The sequence below is a fragment of the Convolutriloba macropyga genome, chromosome 12 (assembly GCF_964194025.1).
Source record: "Convolutriloba macropyga chromosome 12, txConMacr16.3, whole genome shotgun sequence".
Classification (NCBI taxonomy): domain Eukaryota; kingdom Metazoa; phylum Xenacoelomorpha; order Acoela; family Convolutidae; genus Convolutriloba; species Convolutriloba macropyga.
The window spans coordinates 57,926,890-57,948,151 of NC_134479.1; the positions used below are offsets into that span (position 1 = coordinate 57,926,890).

Genomic DNA, 21,262 nt, shown 5'->3' on the forward strand with positions numbered 1-21,262 from the left:
TTACATTGACACAAAAAGTTTAGCTGGAGTATTTATTTGCCCAACATTTTTGAGGACAATTTTTATTTTGTTCAGAAATTCTGAAAAGAAACTGTTTCTAAGAGCAAAGTGTTGCTTAAAATGCAACTCTTAAGTAAACATTGAATTCTTATGAACAATTGTTCACACATTTTTTGTTACGAAATGTGTTGCTATACATAGATGTTTATACAGATTTTATAGGGGTACTGTCGGTGACCAATATTAGCGGGCAACAAAAAATAAAAAATAAAAAAAAATAAAAATAAAAAGTTTTTGACAGTAACAGAAATTATTTTTAACGTTGATTTGCCCTTGTGAAATACTAATATAGCTTTGCTTCTCAGATGTTTGTAGGCTCATAGAAATATTTAACGACAAAAATTGAAGTCTCTTGACATGATTGTTAAAGAGCAAACTTCAAAAGGCATAAAACAATTGTTTTAGACGTTAAACGAGATGCTTGTCCTAGTCTACACCTCACCCTATGAAAAACTCGACCAAATTTAGGTATGAATACACCATACTGGACCCAAAATAGTACTAAAACGAACTTTGCTAGACTTTATTAATAACCCGGACTTTTGCTAGACCTAACTTTTGTCACTCGAGACATTTGCTCGACCCGAAAAGTTACGATGGAACTTTTCTCGACCCGAGTTTTCTCACTCTGGACATCACATTGACCCAGAAAGTTAAGCTGGAGTTTTCCTTGACCGATATGTTTGAGGCGGGAAAATGGGTTGAGTAAAAGTGAAATCCTAAGTCAAGAAAATGTCTATTCATTGGTCGTTTTGACCAAGTAAAATCAATTGTGAAATCTTGGGTCGAGCGAAAGTCTTTTCACGCGTTTGCTAAATTTTTTGACAGTACCAGAACTTATTATTAACGTTGTGTTGCTCTTGTGAAACACTGATATACCATTGCTTCTCAGATGCCTGTGAGCTCATAGAAATATTTAACGACAAAATTTGAAGTCTCCTGACTTGATTGTTAAAGAGAAAACTTTAAAAGGCATAAAACAATTCTTCTAGGCTTTCAACGGGGTGCTTGCCCTAGTCTACACCTCAACGAATAGAAAGCTCGACCAAAGGTAGGTATGAAAACATCATATCATTTTGCCCACTCTGGACATTACATTGACTCAGAAAGTTAAGCTGGAGTTTCCCAAAATTTTTAAGGCAAAAAATATGGGTTGGGTAAAAGTAAAATCATAAGTCAGGAAAAAGTCTCTTCTTTGGTCTTTTTGACCAGGTAAAATCAACTGTCAATTCATGGGTCGAGCTAAGTCTTTTCATTTTATTTTTTTTGCTCACTATTCTTTCTAATGTAGTCAGCATGCATGCTCCTTCATCGTTTGCGATTTTGAAGAACCATCAATCTGTTGAAAACATGCATTTTAAAAAATGATATTTCATAATTTTGAGAAGGAAAACAACTAAATGGCGCCATACTTTCATAATGGCTTACGCTAAGAAAATCATTATAACTAAACTACCTAGTTTCGTTCAATCAAGTAATGTAGTAATATAGTACATCTGCTTTATCTTAAGAATTGCATATTTTCTTAAGACTTTCGGCAGTTTTCGAATTGTTTTAAGTTGGACTCTAGTGGTGCAAGGCTGCATAGCTTTGTTCGGTTGCTGCCTCATTATGTGCAACAGCAAGTAAAAAAATTTTTCAAAGTTTCTGAAAGCAGACTTATGAAATGACTGTTGCTCGATTCATGAAAATACCATGCTCCACCATGATTTTCAAAGAAAAGTTTTTTGTTGGGCCTTAAATAAGAATCTCGACTGTGTAACTTTGGCCAACATTGACCCCCCCCCCACTAGACAATTTGGGTCTTTTCATAAGTCTAGTTCTGGACTAAGTTGATGGTGTAAATATATTCAATTTTAAACGGAAGAACTTGAGCGTTGAAGTTTTTTCATTACTCGAGGTCTAAACCTGAGTTTTTTGAAGGGGATATTGTTTATTTGTTTTCATTCTGTGTTCATTAAGTTTTGGTGAAAAAAGTTATCAAATTTGCTCAACCTGATATGTATACTTGTTTCCAGGAAATAGAACAGTGGTATCATTCAACTTCCATCCATCTGTACCAATAACATGTGTCAATTGTCGGTTATGAGTGACGTCATTGATTATGTATTCATCAATTCTTCTCTCTTGGGCTAATGTGATTTGAAGTGTTGAGGTTGATCCTTCTACCTGTAAGAACACAAAAAATATTAAAAACTGCAGCAAAACCGAGTTTACTGTTTGAAGTCTGCGCCTCTATTAAATTTGACTGATTTTAAAACAGACAGTTTGGCATTCGGATTGAGGTAAATTTAGTGCTTAAATTTATTTTGAGAATTTTCGTATTGAAAGAGGAAATGACATTTTGAACCGATCTTTACGCTCTATATGACTCTGAATTTTGCGAGCAAATTTGCATTCATTTGTAAAAGCCCGGGTTGCTCATCATACATAATTCTTAGTAGCAATACTAGGTCATATATGATTTCTAATAATCATACAAGGTCATATATTATATGTATGAATTCTTAGTAGTCATACAAGGATCGTATATGATTTCCTAAAGTTCAAACAGGGATCATACAAAAAATTCAAAGCTAAAAAAACTGTATATTTTTCATTTTTATTTGAAGTTGAAAAAAAATCATGGAAATCATACAAGGTCATATATGACACATAAAACATTCACTGGTTCCACAAATTACCGTATATTGTAGTCAGAGAACATATTAAATTATTATGTCGCACTTGCATTCCACATTTGATTCTTTGTGTGGGTTAAAAAAATAACTTTTCAATTTAAAAATATTCAGAAAACTAATTTGAGGAGGTCTTTTTTTGATATACTGGAATTTTCTTTCCACCACAGAGGCTGTGTTTCACATCAAACCTAGCAAAAAAAACAACAAGAAGTGTAGTTTCTACATTATAGCATAAAATTTTGCGTTCAGTAACTACGTAAATTTTTAATGGAAATAAATAATTTGTGCTTACAATAGTCACTCCCGAATAGACTAGTGTGAACTCAAAACCCCCCATCCCCCCTGACCAACTTAAGTTCTTTCAAAATTTCCCCAGAACAAACTCCAGCTTGCTCGAAATTACCTCTGATTGGACTCAAATGCGCTCAAAATTGCCTGTGATTAAACTCAATTGCACTCGAAATTACATCTGATCAAAACCAACTGCGCTCAAAATTGCCTCTTATGAGACTCAACTGCACTCGAAGTTCTCTGATCACACCGAAGTGCGCGCAAAATCGCCTCTGATCAGACTTTTGATTTAGTGTGATCGGAGAATGATTTTCAAGAATTGATCCCCCAAACTTCCTTTTCAATATATCATTATATAAATATATATTGGTTAGTCAGTATGGTAATCAACAATGGAGAAGCCCACCTTAAGAGTTTTGCCAATGAACAAAAATCAAAGCATTCATAAAATAATTGGCTTAATGTGCCATTTGTGTTTGTTCCATAATCAATAGACAAACTTTGAAGCTGTTAAAAAAAATGACATGATCTGTAGTTATTCAAATTTACTTGTAAACGCATTTTCTGTCAACTGGAGCCCTTGGTTCTGATCTAACTCAACAAACTGTAGACGAGTATCTGATCAAGTCACTATTTTAATGTTGATTCTAAGCAGTGGCAACGTTGCTTTGTAAAAAAATTAAAAATTGATCTCGAAATGATTACAAATCAGACCCAATGGGGCTCCAATTTTTCATTGATAAGACTAATATGCTCTCAAGTCCGACTCTGATCAGACTTTCCAGACAGAAGTGACGTATGATCAGACACAAATCAGACCACTCTCCAGAGTAATGTGCGATCGAACAGCTGTCCAGACCCTGTAGTTTGAATCCGGAGATTCACTGTTTTGCCATCAGTTGGGTTTGATCCTAGCTCAGTTTGAGTCCGGAGCGCAACCTGGTATATGGCATTCAAATTGGCGACAGGTTAGAGACTTATCATCAAAATTGTAAAGCAAGTAGTAATTAATGAGCTGACAGGGTTTTTGGCCAGAAAAATTTAAATTGCTAATTCGAGCATTATGTGCTAAAAATGTTTTCACACATTTGCATAGTAAGGCCTCTTCAAATCCTCACGTACAAATGGCCTCATTTTACTTATTAGTTTTTGGCCACAAAAATTTAAATTGCTAATTCGAGCATTCTGTGTTAAAAATGTTTTCACAGTTTTGCATAGTAAAGCCTCTTCGAATCAACACATACAAGTAGCCTCAATTTACTTATAAGTTTTTGGCCGCAAAAATTTAAATTGATAATTCGATAATTCTGTTCTAAAATCTTTTCCGAGATTTGCATAGTAAAGCCTCTTCGAATTAACACGTACAAATGGCCTCAATTTATTATAAGTTTTTGGCCGCAAAAATTTAAATTGCTAATTCAATCATTCTGTTCTAAAATCTTTTCCGAGATTTGCATAGTAAAGTCTCTTCGAATTAACACGAAAAAATGGCCTCAATTTACTTTGAAATTGTCGGCCGCAAAAATTTAAATTGCTAATTCGATCATTCTGTGCTTAAATCTTTTCCGAGATTTGCATAGTAAAGCCTCTTCGGTTTAACACGCAAAAATGGCCTCAATTTACTTCTAAATTTTTGGCCGTGAAAATTCAAATTGCTAATTCGATCATTCTGTGCTAAAATCTTTTCCGAGATTTGCATAGTAAAGCCTCTTCGAATTAACACGTACAAATGGCATCAATTTACTTATAAGTTTTTGGCCGCAAAAATTTAAATTGCTAATTCGATCATTCTGTGCTAAACAAGTTTTCACAGTTTTGCATAGTAAAGCCTCTTCGAATCAACACATACAAATGGCCTCAATTTACTTATAAGTTTTTGGCCGCAAAAATTTAAATTGCTAATTCGATCATTCTGTGCTAAAATCTTTTCCGAAATTTGCATAGTAAAGCCTCTTCGAATTAACACGTACAAATGGCCTCAATTTACTTATAAGTTTTTGGCCGCAAAAATTTAAATTGCTAATTCGATCATTCTGTGCTAAACATGTTTTCACAGTTTTGCATAGTAAAGCCTCTTCGAATCAACACATACAAATGGCCTCAATTTACTTATAAGTTTTTGGCCGCAAAAATTTAAATTGCTAATTCGATAATTCTGTTCTAAAATCTTTTCCGAGATTTGCATAGTAAAGCCTCTTCGAATTAACACGTACAAATGGCCTCAATTTACTTATAAGTTTTTGGCCGCAAAAATTTAAATTGCTAATTCAATCATTCTGTTCTAAAATCTTTTCCGAGATTTGCATAGTAAAGTCTCTTCGAATTAACACGTAAAAATGGCCTCAATTTACTTTGAAATTGTCGGCCGCAAAAATTTAAATTGCTAATTCGATCATTCTGTGCTTAAATCTTTTCCGAGATTTGCATAGTAAAGCCTCTTCGGTTTAACACGCAAAAATGGCCTCAATTTACTTCTAAATTTTTGGCCGTAAAAATTCAAATTGCTAATTCGATCATTCTGTGCTAAAATCTTTTCCGAGATTTGCATAGTAAAGCCTCTTCGAATTAACACGTACAAATGGCCTCAATTTACTTATAAGTTTTTGGCCGCAAAAATTTAAATTGCTAATTCGATCATTCTGTGCTAAACATGTTTTCACAGTTTTGCATAGTAAAGCCTCTTCGAATCAACACATACAAATGGCCTCAATTTACTTATAAGTTTTTGGCCGCAAAAATTTAAATTGCTAATTCGATCATTCTGTGCTAAAATCTTTTCCGAGATTTGCATAGTAAAGCCTCTTCGAATTAACACGTACAAATGGCCTCAATTTACTTATAAGTTTTTGGCCGCAAAAATTTAAATTGCTAATTCGATCATTCTGTGCTAAACATGTTTTCACAGTTTTGCATAGTAAAGCCTCTTCGAATCAACACATACAAATGGCCTCAATTTACTTATAAGTTTTTGGCCGCAAAAATTTAAATTGCTAATTCGATCATTCTGTGCTAAAATGTTTTCCGAGATTTGCATAGTAAAGCCTCTTCGAATTAACACGTACAAATGGCCTCAATTTACTTATAAGTTTTTGGCCGCAAAAATTTAAATTGCTAATTAAATCATTCTGTTCTAAAATCTTTTCCGAGATTTGCATAGTAAAGCCTCTTCGAATTAACAAGTAAAAATGGCCTCAATTTACTTTGAAATTTTTGGCCGCAAAAATTTAAATTGCTAATTCGATCATTCTGTGCTAAACATGTTTTCACAGTTTTGCATAGTAAAGCCTCTTCGAATCAACACATACAAATGGCCTCAATTTACTTATAAGTTTTTGGCCGCAAAAATTTAAATTGCTAATTCGATCATTCTGTGCTAAAATGTTTTCCGAGATTTGCATAGTAAAGCCTCTTCGAATTAACACGTACAAATGGCCTCAATTTACTTATAAGTTTTTGGCCGCAAAAATTTAAATTGCTAATTAAATCATTCTGTTCTAAAATCTTTTCCGAGATTTGCATAGTAAAGCCTCTTCGAATTAACAAGTAAAAATGGCCTCAATTTACTTTGAAATTTTTGGCCGCAAAAATTTAAATTGCTAATTCGATCATTCTGTGCTAAAATTTTTTCCGAGATTTGCAGAGTAAAACCTCTTCGAATTAACACGTAAAAATGGCCTCAATTTACTTCTAAGTTTTTGGCCGCGAAAATTTAAATTGCTAATTCGATCATTCTGTGCTAAAATCTTTTCCGAGATTTGCATAGTAAAGCCTCTTCGAATTAACACGTACAAATGGCCTCAATTTACTTATAAGTTTTTGGCCGCAAAAATTTAAATTGCTAATTCGATCATTCTGTGCTAAACATGTTTTCACAGTTTTGCATAGTAAAGCCTCTTCGAATCAACACATACAAATGGCCTCAATTTACTTATAAGTTTTTGGCCGCAAAAATTTAAATTGCTAATTCGGTCATTCTGTTCTAAAATCTTTTCCGAGATTTGCATAGTAAAGCCTTTACGAATTAACACGTACAAATGGCCTCAATTTACTTATAAGTTTTTGGCCGCAAAAATTTAAATTGCTAATTCGATCATTCTGTGCTAGAATCTTTTCCGAGATTTGCATAGTAAAGCCTCTTCGAATTAACACGTACAAATGGCCTGAATTTACTTCTAAGCTTTTGGCCGCAAAAATTTAAATTGCTAATTCGATCATTCTGTGCTAAAATCTTTTCCGAGATTTGCATAGTAAAGCCTCTTCGAATTAACACGTACAAATGGCCTCAATTTACTTATAAGTTTTTGGCCGCAAAAATTTAAATTGCTAATTCGATCATACTGTGCTAAAATTTTTTCCGAGATTTGCATAGTAAAGCCTCTTCGAGTTAACACGTACGAATGGCCTGAATTTACTTATAAGTTTTTGGCCGCAAAAATTTAAATTGCTAATTTGATCATTCTGTGCTAAAATCTTTTCCGAGTTTTGCATAGTAAAGCCTCTTCGAATTAACACAAACAAATGGCCTGAATTTACTTCTAAGTTTTTAGCCGCAAAAATTTAAATTGCTACTTCGATCATTCTGTGCTAAAAATGTTTTCACAGTTTTGCATAGTAAAGCCTCTTCGAATTAACACATACAAATGGCCTCAATTTACTTATAAATTTTCGGCCGCAAAAATTTAAATTGCTAATTCGATCATTCTGTTCTAAAACCTTTTCCGAGATTTGCATAGTAAAGCCTCTTCGAATTAACACGTACAAATGGCCTCAATTTACTTTGAAATTTTTGGCCGCAAAAATTTAAATTGCTAATTCGATCATTCTGTGCTAAAATTTTTTCCGAGATTTGCAGAGTAAAACCTCTTCGAATTAACACGTAAAAATGGCCTCAATTTACTTCTAAGTTTTTGGCCGCAAAAATTTAAATTGCTAATTCGATCATTCTGTGCTAAAATCTTTTCCGAGATTTGCATAGTAAAGCCTCTTCGAATTAACACGTACAAATGGCCTCAATTTACTTATAAGTTTTTGGCCGCAAAAATTTAAATTGCTAATTCGATCATTCTGTGCTAAACATGTTTTCACAGTTTTGCATAGTAAAGCCTCTTCGAATCAACACATACAAATGGCCTCAATTTACTTATAAGTTTTTGGCCGCAAAAATTTAAATTGCTAATTCGGTCATTCTGTTCTAAAATCTTTTCCGAGATTTGCATAGTAAAGCCTCTACGAATTAACACGTACAAATGGCCTCAATTTACTTATAAGTTTTTGGCCGCAAAAATTTAAATTGCTAATTCGATCATTCTGTGCTAAAATCTTTTCCGAGATTTGCATAGTAAAGCCTCTTCGAATTAACACGTACAAATGGCCTGAATTTACTTCTAAGCTTTTGGCCGCAAAAATTTAAATTGCTAATTCGATCATTCTGTGCTAAAATCTTTTCCGAGATTTGCATAGTAAAGCCTCTTCGAATTAACACGTACAAATGGCCTCAATTTACTTATAAGTTTTTGGCCGCAAAAATTTAAATTGCTAATTCGATCATACTGTGCTAAAATCTTTTCCGAGATTTGCATAGTAAAGCCTCTTCGAGTTAACACGTACGAATGGCCTGAATTTACTTATAAGTTTTTGGCCGCAAAAATTTAAATTGCTAATTCGATCATTCTGTGCTAAAATCTTTTCCGAGATTTGCATAGTAAAGCCTCTTCGAATTAACACAAACAAATGGCCTGAATTTACTTCTAAGTTTTTAGCCGCAAAAATTTAAATTGCTACTTCGATCATTCTGTGCTAAAAATGTTTTCACAGTTTTGCATAGTAAAGCCTCTTCGAATTAACACATACAAATGGCCTCAATTTACTTATAAATTTTCGGCCGCAAAAATTTAAATTGCTAATTCGATCATTCTGTTCTAAAACCTTTTCCGAGATTTGCATAGTAAAGCCTCTTCGAATTAACACGTACAAATGGCCTCAATTTATTTATAAGTTTTTGGCCGCAAAAATTTAAATTGCTAATTCGATCATTCTGTGCTAAAATCTTTTCCCAGATTTGCATAGTAAAGCCTCTTCGATTTAACACGTACAAATGGCCTCAATTTACTTATAAGTTTTTGGCCGCAAAAATTTAAATTGCTAATTCGATCATTCTGTGCTAAAATCTTTTCCGAGATTTGCATAGTAAAGCCTCTTCGAATTAACACAAACAAATGGCCTGAATTTACTTCTAAGTTTTTGGCCGCAAAAATTTAAATTGCTAATTCGATCATTCTGTGCTAAAAATGTTTTCACAGTTTTGCATGGTAAAGCCTCTTCGAATCAACACATACAAATGGCCTCAATTTACTTTGAAATTTTTGGCCGCAAAAATTTAAATTGCTAATTCGATCATTCTGTGCTAAAATTTTTTCCGAGATTTGCAGAGAAAAACCTCTTTGAATTAACACGTAAAAATGGCCTCAATTTACTTCTAAGTTTTGGCCGCAAAAATTTAAATAGCTAATTCGATCATTCTGTGCTAAAATCTTTTCCGAGATTTGCATAGTAAAGCCTCTTCGAATTAACACGTACAAATGGCCTCAATTTACTTATAAGTTTTTGGCCGCAAAAATTTAAATTGCTAATTCGATCATTCTGTGCTAAACATGTTTTCACAGTTTTGCATAGTAAAGCCTCTTCGAATCAACACATACAAATGGCCTCAATTTACTTATCAGTTTTTGGCCGCAAAAATTTAAATTGCTAATTCGGTCATTCTGTTCTAAAATCTTTTCCGAGATTTGCATAGTAAAGCCGCTACGAATTAACACGTACAAATGGCCTCAATTTACTTATAAGTTTTTGGCCGCAAAAATTTAAATTGCTAATTCGATCATTCTGTGCTAAAATATTTTCCGAGATTTGCATAGTAAAGCCTCTTCGAATTAACACGTACAAATGGCCTGAATTTACTTCTAAGCTTTTTGCCGCAAAAATTTAAATTGCTTATTCGATCATTCTGTGCTAAAATCTTTTCCGAGATTTGCATAGTAAAGCCTGTTCGAATTAACACGTACAAATGGCCTCAATTTACTTATAAATTTTTGGCCGCAAAAATTTAAATTGCTAATTCGATCATTCTGTGCTAAAATCTTTTCCGAGATTTGCATAGTAAAGCCTCTTCGAGTTAACACATACGAATGGCCTGAATTTACTTCTAAGTTTTTGGCCGCAAAAATTTAAATCGCTACTTCGATCATTCTGTGCTAAAAATGTTTTCACAGTTTTGCATAGTAAAGCCTCTTCGAATTAACACATACAAATGGCCTCAATTTACTTATAAATTTTCGGCCGCAAAAATTTAAATTGCTAATTCGATCATTCTGTTCTAAAACCTTTTCCGAGATTTGCATAGTAAAGCCTCTTCGAATTAACACGTACAAATAGCCTCAATTTACTGATAAGTTTTTGGCCGCAAAATTTAAATTGCTAATTCGATCATTCTGTTCTAAAATCTTTTCCCAGATTTGCATAGTAAAGCCTCTTCGATTTAACACGTACAAATGGCCTCAATTTACTTATAAGTTTTTGGCCGCAAAAATTTAAATTGCTAATTCGATCATTCTGTGCTAAAATCTTTTCCGAGATTTGCATAGTAAAGCCTCTTCGAATTAACACAAACAAATGGCCTGAATTTACTTCTAAGTTTTTGGCCGCAAAAATTTAAATTGCTAATTCGATCATTCTGTGCTAAAAATGTTTTCACAGTTTTGCATAGTAAAGCCTCTTCGAATCAACACATATAAAATGGCCTCAATTTACTTATAAGTTTTTGGGCGCAAAAATTTAAATTGCTAATTCGATCATTCTGTTCTAAAATTTTTTCCGAGGTTTGCATAGTAAAGCCTGTTCGATTTAACAAGTACAAATGGCCTCAATTTACTTATAAGTTTTTGGCCCCAAAATTTAAATTGCTAATTCGATCATTCTGTGCTAAAATCTTTTCCGAGATTTGCATAGTAAAGCCTCTTCGAATTAACACGTACAAATGGCCTGAATTTACTTCTAAGTTTTTGGCCGCAAAAATTGAAATTGCTAATTCGATCATTCTGTGCTAAAAATGTTATCACAGTTTTGCATAGAAAAGCCTCTTCGAATCAACACATACAAATGGCCTCAATTTAATTATAAGTTTTTGGCCGCAAAAATTTAAATTGCTAATTCGATCATTCTATGCGTAAACCTTTTCCTCGATTTGCATAGTAAAGCCTCTTCGATTTAACACGTACAAATGGCCTGAATTTACTTCTAAGTTTTTGGCCGCAAAAAATTAAGTTGCTAATTCGATCATTCTGTGCTAAAATCTTTTCCGAGATGTGCATAGTAAAGCCTCTTCTAATTAACACGTACAAATGGCCTCAATTTACTTATAAGTTTTTGGCCGCAAAAAATTAAATTGCTAATTCGATCATTCTGTTCTAAAATCTTTTCCGAGATTTGCATAGTAAAGCCTCTTCGAATTAACACGTACAAATGGCCTCAATTTCTCAATTTACTTATAAGTTTTTTGCCGCAAAAATTTAAATTGCTAATTCGATCATTGTGTGCTAAACTCTTTTCCGAGATTTGCATAGTAAAGCCTCTTCGAATTAACACGTACAAATGGCCTGATTTTACTTCTAAGTTTTTGGCCGCAAAAATTTAAATTGCTAATTCGATCATTCTGTGCTAAAAATGTTATCACAGTTTTGCATAGAAAAGCCTCTTCGAATCAACACATACAAATGGCCTCAATTTACTTATAAGTTTTTGGCCGCAAAAATTTAAATTGCTAATTCGATCATTCTGTTCTAAAATCTTTTCCGAGATTTGCATAGTAAAGCCTCTGCGAATTAACACGTACAAATGACCTCAATTTACTTATAAGTTTTTGGCCTCAAAAATTTAAATTGCTAATTCGATCATTCTGTGCCTAAATCTTTTCCGAGATTTGCATAGTAAAGCCTCTTCGATTTAACGCGTACAAATGGCCTGAAATTTCTTCTAAGTTTTGGGCCGCAAAAAATTAAATTGCTAATTCGATCATTCTGTGCTAAAATCTTTTCCGAGATTTGCATAGTAAAGCCTCTTCGAATTAACACGTACAAATGGCCTCAATTTCTCAATTTACTTATAAGTTTTTGGCCGCAAACATTTAAATTGCTAATTCGATCATTCTGTGCTAAAATCTTTTCCGAGATTTGCATAGTAAAGCCTCTTCGAATTGACACGTACAAATGGCCTCAATTTAATTATAAGTTTTTGGCCGCAAAAATTTAAATTTTTAATTCGATCATTCTGTTCTAAAATCTTTTCCGAGATTTGCATGGTAAAGCCTCTTCGAATTAACACGTACAAATGGCCTGAATTTACTTCTAAGTTTTTGGCCGCAAAAATTGAAATTGCTAATTCGATCAATCTGTGCTTAAATCTTTTCCGAGATTTGCATAGTAAAGCCTCTTCGATTTAACGCGTACAAGTGGCCTGAATTTACTTCTAAGTTTTGGGCCGCAAAAAATTAAATTGCTAATTCGATCATTCTGTGCTAAAATCTTTTCCGAGATTTGCATAGTAAAGCCTCTTCGAATTAACACGTACAAATGGCCTCAATTTCTCAATTTACTTATAAGTTTTTGGCCGCAAACATTTAAATTGCTAATTCGATCATTCTGTGCTAAAATCTTTTCCGAGATTTGCATAGTAAAGCCTCTTCGAAATGACACGTACAAATGGCCTCAATTTACTTATAAGTTTTTTTTGGCCGCAAAAAATTAAATTGATAATTCGATCATTCTGTTCTAAAATCTTTTCCGAGATTTGCATAGTAAAGCCTCTTCGAATTAACACGTACAAATGGCCTGAATTTACTTCTAAGTTTTTGGCCGCAAAAATTGAAATTGCTAATTCGATCATTCTGTGCTAAAAATGTTATCACAGTTTTGCATAGAAAAGCCTCTTCGAATCAACACATACAAATGGCCTCAATTTACTTATAATTTTTGGCCGCAAAAATTTAAATTGCTAATTCGATCATTCTGTGCTAAAATCTTTTTCGAGATTTGCATAGTAAAGCCTCTTCGAGTTAACACGTACAAATGGCCTGAATTTACTTCTAAGTTTTTGGCCGCAAAAAATGAAATTGCTAATTCGATCATTCTGTGCTAAAAATGTTATCACAGTTTTGCATAGAAAAGCCTCTTCGAATCAACACATACAAATGGCCTCAATTTACTTATAAGTTTTTGGCCGCAAAAATTTAAATTGCTAATTCGATCATTCTGTGCGTAAATCTTTTCCGAGATTTGCATTGTAAAGCCTCTTCGATTTAACACGTACAAATGGCCTGAATTTACTTCTAAGTTTTTGGCCGCAAAAAATTAAATTGCTAATTCGATCATTCTGTGCTAAAATCTTTTCCGAGATTTGCATAGTAAAGCCTCTTCGAATTAACACGTACAAATGGCCTCAATTTACTTATAAGTTTTTGGCCGCAAAAAATTCAATTGCTAATTCGATCATTCTGTTCTAAAATCTTTTCCGAGATTTGCATAGTAAAGCCTCTGCGAATTAACACGTACAAATGACCTCAATTTACTTATAAGTTTTTGACCTCAAAAATTTAAATTGCTAATTCGATCATTCTGTGCTTAAATCTTTTCCAAGATTTGCATAGTAAAGCCTACTCGATTTAACGCGTACAAATGGCCTGAATTTACTTCTAAGTTTTGGGCCGCAAAAAATTAAATTGCTAATTCGATGATTCTGAGCTAAAATCTTTTCCGAGATATGCATAGTAAAGCCTCTTCGAATTAACACGTACAAATGGCCTCAATTTCTCAATTTACTTATAAGTTTTTGGCCGCAAACATTTAAATTGCTAATTCGATAATTCTGTGCTAAAATCTTTTCCGAGATTTGCATAGTAAAGCCTCTTCGAATTGACACGTACAAATGGCCTCAATTTACTTATAAGTTTTTGGCCGCAAAAAATTAAATTGATAATTCGATCATTCTGTTCTAAAATTTTTTCCGAGATTTGCATAGTAAAGCCTCTTCGAATTAACACGTACAATTGGCCTCAATTTCTCAATTTACTTATAAGTTTTTGGCCGCAAACATTTAAATAGCTAATTCGATCATTCTGTGCTAAAATCTTTTCCGAGATTTGCATAGTAAAGCCTCTTCGAATTAACACGTACAAATGGCCTGATTTTACTTCTAAGTTTTTGGCCGCAAAAATTTAAATTGCTAATTCGATCATTCTGTGCTAAAAATGTTATCACAGTTTTGCATAGAAAAGCATCTTCGAATCAACACATACAAATGGCCTCAATTTACTTATAAGTTTTTGGCCGCAAAAATTTAAATTGCTAATTCGATCATTCTGTTCTAAAATCTTTTCCGAGATTTGCATAGTAAAGCCTCTGCGAATTAACACGTACAAATGGCCTCAATTTACTTATAAGTTTTTGGCCTCAAAAATTTAAATTGCTAATTCGATCATTTTGTGCTTAAATCTTTTCCGAGATTTGCATAGTAAAGCCTCTTCGATTTAACGCGTACAAATGGCCTGAATTTACTTCTAAGTTTTTGGCCGCAAAAATTTAAATTGCTAATTCGATCATTCTGTGCTAAAAATGTTATCACAGTTTTGCATAGAAAAGCCTCTTCGAATCAACACATACAAATGGCCTCAATTTACTTATAAGTTTTTGGCCTCAAAAATTTAATTTGCTAATTCGATCATTCTGTTCTAAAATCTTTTCCGAGATTTGCATAGTAAAGCCTCTGCGAATTAACACGTACAAATGGCCTCAATTTACTTATAAGTTTTTGGCCTCAAAAATTTAAATTGCTAATTCGATCATTCTGTGCTTAAATCTTTTCCGAGATTTGCATAGTAAAGCCTCTTCGATTTAACGCGTACAAATGGCCTGAATTTACTTCTAAGTTTTTGGCCGCAAAAATTTAAATTGCTAATTCGATCATTCTGTGCTAAAAATGTTATCACAGTTTTGCATAGAAAAGCCTCTTCGAATCAACACATACAAATGGCCTCAATTTACTTATAAGTTTTTGGCCTCAAAAATTTAATTTGCTAATTCGATCATTCTGTGCTTAAATCTTTTCCGAGATTTGCATAGTAAAGCCTCTTCGATTTAACGCGAACAAATGGCCTGAATTTACTTCTAAGTTTTTGGCCGCAAAAAATTAAATTGCTAATTCGATCATTCTGTGCTAAAATCTTTTCCGAGATTTGCATAGTAAAGTCTATTCGAACTGACACGTACAAATGGCCTCAATTTGCTTATAAGTTTTTGGCCGCAAAAATTTAAATTGCTAATTCGATCATTCTGTGCTAAAATCTTTTCCGAGATTTGCATAGTAAAGCCTCTTCGATTTAACACGTATAAATGGCCTTAATTTACTTCTAAGTTTTTGGCCGCAAAAAATTAAATTGCTCATTCGATCACTCTATGCTAAAATCTTTTCCGAGATTTGCATAGTAAATCCTCTTTGAATTAACACGTACAAATGGCCTCAATTTACTTATAAGCTTCTGGCCGCAAAAATTTAAATTGCTAATTCGATCATTCTGTGCTTAAATCTTTTCCGAGATTTGCATAGTAAAGCCTCTTCGATTTAACACGTACAAATGGCCTGAATTTACTTCTAAGTTTTTGGCCGCAAAAAATTAAATTGCTAATTCGATCATTCTGTGCTAAAATCTTTTCCGAGATTTGCATAGTAACGCCTCTTCGAATTAACACGTACAAATGGCCTCAATTTACTTATAAGTTTTTGGCCGCAAAAAATTAAATTGCTAATTCGATCATTCTGTTCTAAATTCTTTTCCGAGATTTGCATAGTAAAGCCTCTTCGAATTAACACGTACAAATGGCCTCAATTTACTTATAAGTTTTTGGCCGCAAAAATTTAAATTGCTAATGCGATCATTCTGTGCTAAAATCTTTTCCGAGATTTGCATAGTAAAGCCTCTTCGATTTAACACGTACAAATGGCCTGAATTTACTTATAAGTTTTTGGCCGCAAAAATTTAAATTGCTAATTCGATCATTCTGTGCTAAAATCTTTTCCGAGATTTGAATAGTAAAGCCTCTTCGATTTAACACGTACAAATGGCCTGAATTTACTTCTAAGTTTTTGGCCGCAAAAAAATAAATTGCTAATTCGATCATTCTATGCTAAAATCTTTTCTGAGATTTGCATAGTAAATCCTCTTCGAATTAACACGTACAAATGGCCTCAATTTACTTATAAGTTTTTGACCGCAAAAATTTAAATTGCTAATTCGATCATTCTGTGCTTAAATCTTTTCCGAGATTTGCATAGTAAAGCCTCTTCGATTTAACACGTACAAATGGCCTGAATTTACTTCTTAGTTTTTGGCCGCAAAAAATTAAATTGCTAATTCGATCATTCTGTGCTAAAATCTTTTCCGAGATTTGCATAGTAAAGCCACTTCGAATTAACACGTACAAATGGCCTCAATTTACTTATAAATTTTTGGCCGCAAAAATTTAAATTGCTAATTCGATCATTCTGTGCTAAAATCTTTTCCGAGATTTGCATAGTGAAGCCTCTTCGATTTAACACGTACAAATGGCCTGAATTTACTTCTAAGTTTTTGGCCGCAAAAAATTAAATTGCTAATTCGATCATTCTGTGCTAAAATCTTTTCCGAGATTTGCATAGTAAAGCCTCTTCGAATTAACACTTACAAATGGCCTCAATTTACTTACAAGTTTTTGGCCGCAAAAATTTAAATTGCTAATTCGATCATTCTGTTCTAAAATCTTTTCCGAGATTTGCATAGTAAAGCCTCTTCGATTTAACACGAATAAATGGCCTGAATTTACTTCTAAGTTTTTGGCCGCAAAAAATTAAATTGCTCATTCGATCACTCTATGCTAAAATCTTTTCCGAGATTTGCATAGTAAATCCTCTTCGAATTAACACGTACAAATGGCCTCAATTTACTTATAAGCTTCTGGCCGCAAAAATTTAAATTGCTAATTCGATCATTCTGTGCTTAAATCTTTTCCGAGATTTGCATAGTAAAGCCTCTTCGATTTAACACGTACAAATGGCCTGAATTTACTTCTAAGTTTTTTTGCCGCAAAAAATTAAATTGCTAATTCGATCATTCTGTGCTAAAATCTTTTCCGAGATTTGGAGATTTGCATAGTAACGCCTCTTCGAATTAACACGTACAAATGGCCTCAATTTACTTATAAGTTTTTGGCCGCAAAAATTTAAATTGCTAATTCGATCATTCTGTGCTAAAATCTTTTCCGAGATTTGCATAGTAAAGCCTCTTCGATTTAACGCGTACAAATGGCCTGAATTCACTTCTAAGTTTTTGGCCGCAAAAAATTAAATTGCTAATTCGATCATTCTGTGCTAAAATCTTTTCCGAGATTTGCATAGTAAAGCCTCTTCGAATTGACACGTACAAATGGCCTCAATTTACTTATAAGTTTTTGGCCGCAAAAAATTAAATTGCTAATTCGATCATTCTGTTCTAAAATCTTTTCCGAGATTTGCATAGTAAAGCCTCTTCGATTTAACACGTACAAATGGCCTGAATTTACTTATAAGTTTTTGGCCGCAAAAATTTAAATTGCTAATTCGATCATTCTGTGCTAAAATCTTTTCCGAGATTTGAATAGTAAAGCCTCTTCGATTTAACACGCACAAATGGCCTGAATTTACTTCTAAGTTTTTGGCCGCAAAAAAATAAATTGCTAATTCGATCATTCTATGCTTAAATCTTTTCCGAGATTTGCATAGTAAAGCCTCTTCGATTTAACACGTACAAATGGCCTGAATTTACTTCTTAGTTTTTGGCCGCAAAGAATTAAATTGCTAATTCGATCATTCTGTGCTTAGATCTTTTCCGAGATTTGCATAGTAAAGCCACTTCAAATTAACACGTACAAATGGCCTCAATTTACTTATAAATTTTTGGCCGCAAAAATTTAAATTGCTAATTCGGTCATTCTGTGCTAAAATCTTTTCCGAGATTTGCATAGTAAAGCCTCTTCGATTTAACACGTACAAATGGCCTGAATTTACTTCTAAGTTTTTGGCCGCAAAAAATTAAATTGCTAATTCGATCATTCTGTGCTAAAATCTTTTCCGAGATTTGCATAGTAAAGCCTCTTCGATTTAACACGTACAAATGGCCTGAATTTACTTCTTAGTTTTTGGCCGCAAAAAATTAAATTGCTAATTCGATCATTCTGTGCTAAAATCTTTTCCGAGATTTGCATAGTAAAGCCACTTCGAATTAACACGTACAAATGGCCTCAATTTACTTATAAATTTTTGGCCGCAAAAATTTAAATTGCTAATTCGATCATTCTGTGCTAAAATCTTTTCCGAGATTTGCATAGTAAAGCCTCTTCGATTTAACACGTACAAATGGCCTGAATTTACTTCTAAGTTTTTGGCCGCAAAAAATTAAATTGCTAATTCGATCATTCTATGCTAAAATCTTTTCCGAGATTTCCATAGTAAAACCTCTTCGAATTAACACGTACAAATGGCCTCTATTTACTTATAAGTTTTTGGCCGCAAAAATTTAAATTGCTCATTTGATCTTTCTGTGCTTAAATCTTTTCCGAGATTTGCATAGTAAAGCCTCTTCGATTTAACACGTACAAATGGCCTGAATTTACTTCTTAGTTTTTGGCCGCAAAAATTTAAATTGCTAATTCGATCATTCTGTGCTAAAATCTTTTCCGAGATTTGCATAGTAAAGCCTCTTCGATTTAACACGTACAAATGGCCTGAATTTACTTCTAAGTTTTTGGCCGCAAAAAATTAAATTGCTAATTCGATCATTCTATGCTAAAATCTTTTCCGAGATTTCCATAGTAAAACTTCTTCGAATTAACACGTACAAATGGCCTCAATTTACTTATAAGTTTTTGGCCGCAAAAATTTAAATTGCTCATTCGATCTTTCTGTGCTTAAATCTTTTCCGAGATTTGCATAGTAAAGCCTCTTCGATTTAACACGTACAAATGGCCTGAATTCACTTCTAAGTTTTTGGCCGCAAAAAATTAAATTGCTAATTCGATCATTCTGTGCTAAAATCTTTTCCGAGATTTGCATAGTAAAGCCTCTTCGAATTAACACTTACAAATGGCCTCAATTTACTTATAAGTTTTGGGCCGCAAAAATTTAAATTGCTAATTCGAGCATTCTGTGTTAAAAATGTTTTCACAGTTTCGCATAGTAAAGCGTCTTCGAATCAACACATACAAATGGCCTCAATTTACTTACAAGTTTTTGGCCGCAAAAATTTAAATTGCTCATTCGATCTTTCTGTGCTTAAATCTTTTCCGAGATTTGCATAGTAAAGCCTCTTCGATTTAACACGTACAAATGGCCTGAATTCACTTCTAAGTTTTTGGCCGCAAAAAATTAAATTGCTAATTCGATCATTCTGTGCTAAAATCTTTTCCGAGATTTGCATAGTAAAGCCTCTTCGAATTAACACTTACAAATGGCCTCAATTTACTTATAAGTTTTGGGCCGCAAAAATTTAAATTGCTAATTCGAGCATTCTGTGTTAAAAATGTTTTCACAGTTTCGCATAGTAAAGCGTCTTCGAATCAACACATACAAATGGCCTCAATTTACTTACAAGTTTTTGGCCGCAAAAATTTAAATTGCTAATTCGATCATTCTGTTCTAAAATCTTTTCCGAGATTTGCATAGTAAAGCCTCTTCGAATTAACACGTACAAATGGCCTGAACTCATTTCTAAGTTTTTGGCCGCAAAAAATTAAATTGCTAATTCGATCATTCTGTGCTAAAATCTTTTCCGAGATTTGCATAGTAAAGCCTCTTCGAATTAACACTTACAAATGGCCTCAATTTACTTATAAGTTTTTGGCCGCAAAAAATTAAATTGCTAATTCGATCATTCTGTTCTAAAATCTTTTCCGAGATTTGCATAGTAAAGCCTCTTCGAATTAACACGTACAAATGGCCTCAATTTACTTTTAAGTTTTTGGCAGCAAAAAATTAAATTGCTAATTCGATCATTCTGTGTTAAAAATGTTTTCACAGTTTCGCATAGTAAAGCGTCTTCGAATCAACACATACAAATGGCCTCAATTTACTTACAAGTTTTTGGCCGCAAAAATTTAAATTGCTAATTCGATCATTCTGTTCTAAAATCTTTTCCGAGATTTGCATAGTAAAGCCTCTTCGAATTAACACGTACAAATGGCCTGAACTCATTTCTAAGTTTTTGGCCGCAAAAAATTAAATTGCTAATTCGATCATTCTGTGCTAAAATCTTTTCCGAGATTTGCATAGTAAAGCCTCTTCGAATTAACACTTACAAATGGCCTCAATTTACATATAAGTTTTTGGCCGCAAAAAATTAAATTGCTAATTCGATCATTCTGTTCTAAAATCTTTTCCGAGATTTGCATAGTAAAGCCTCTTCGAATTAACACGTACAAATGGCCTCAATTTACTTTTAAGTTTTTGGCAGCAAAAAATTAAATTGCTAATTCGATCATTCTATGCTAAAATCTTTTCCGAGATTTGCATAGTAAAGCCTCTTCAAATTAACACGTACAAATGGCCTCAATTTACTTACAAGTTTTTGGCCGCAAAAATTTAAATTGCTAATTCGAGCATTCTGTGTTAAAAATGTTTTCACAGTTTTGCATAGTAAAGCCTCTTCGAATCAACACATACAAATGGCCTCAATTTACTTACAAGTTTTTGGCCGCAAAAATTTAAAATGCTAATTCGATCATTCTGTTCTAAAATCTTTTCCGAGATTTGCATAGTAAAGCCTCTTCAAATTAACACGTACAAATGGCCTCAATTTACTTACAAGTTTTTGGCCGCAAAAATTTAAATTGCTAATTCGATCATTCTGTTCTAAAATCTTTTCCGAGATTTGCATATTAAAGCCTCTACGAATCAACACGTACAAATGGCCTCAATTTACTTATAAGTTTTTCGCCGCAAAAATTTAAATTGCTAATTCGATAAGTCTGTGCTAAATTTTTTTCCGAGATTTGCATAGTAAAGCCTCTTCGAATTAACACGTACACATGGCCTCAATTTACTTCTAAGTTTTTGGCCGTAAAAATTTAAATTGCTAATTCGATTATTCTGTGCTAAAATCTTCTTCGAGATTTGCATAG

General features: G+C 33.2%; 2 protein-coding genes across 2 annotated transcripts in view; one reads left to right on the forward strand and one right to left on the reverse strand.

The window, feature by feature from the left end:
- The window catches only part of LOC142350947 (calcium-binding protein 39-like), a 613,053-nt gene that overhangs the window by 509,258 nt on the left and 82,533 nt on the right, over positions 1–21,262 (forward strand). The gene's annotated exons all lie outside the window — the stretch shown is intronic.
- LOC142350564 (uncharacterized) overlaps positions 1–21,262 on the reverse strand; it is a 108,174-nt gene that overhangs the window by 57,129 nt on the left and 29,783 nt on the right. The window contains exon 3 of the mRNA XM_075402414.1: positions 2,056–2,229. Coding sequence (XP_075258529.1) covers positions 2,056–2,229 — 174 coding nt within the window. The remainder of the gene's footprint in view (positions 1–2,055; positions 2,230–21,262) is intronic.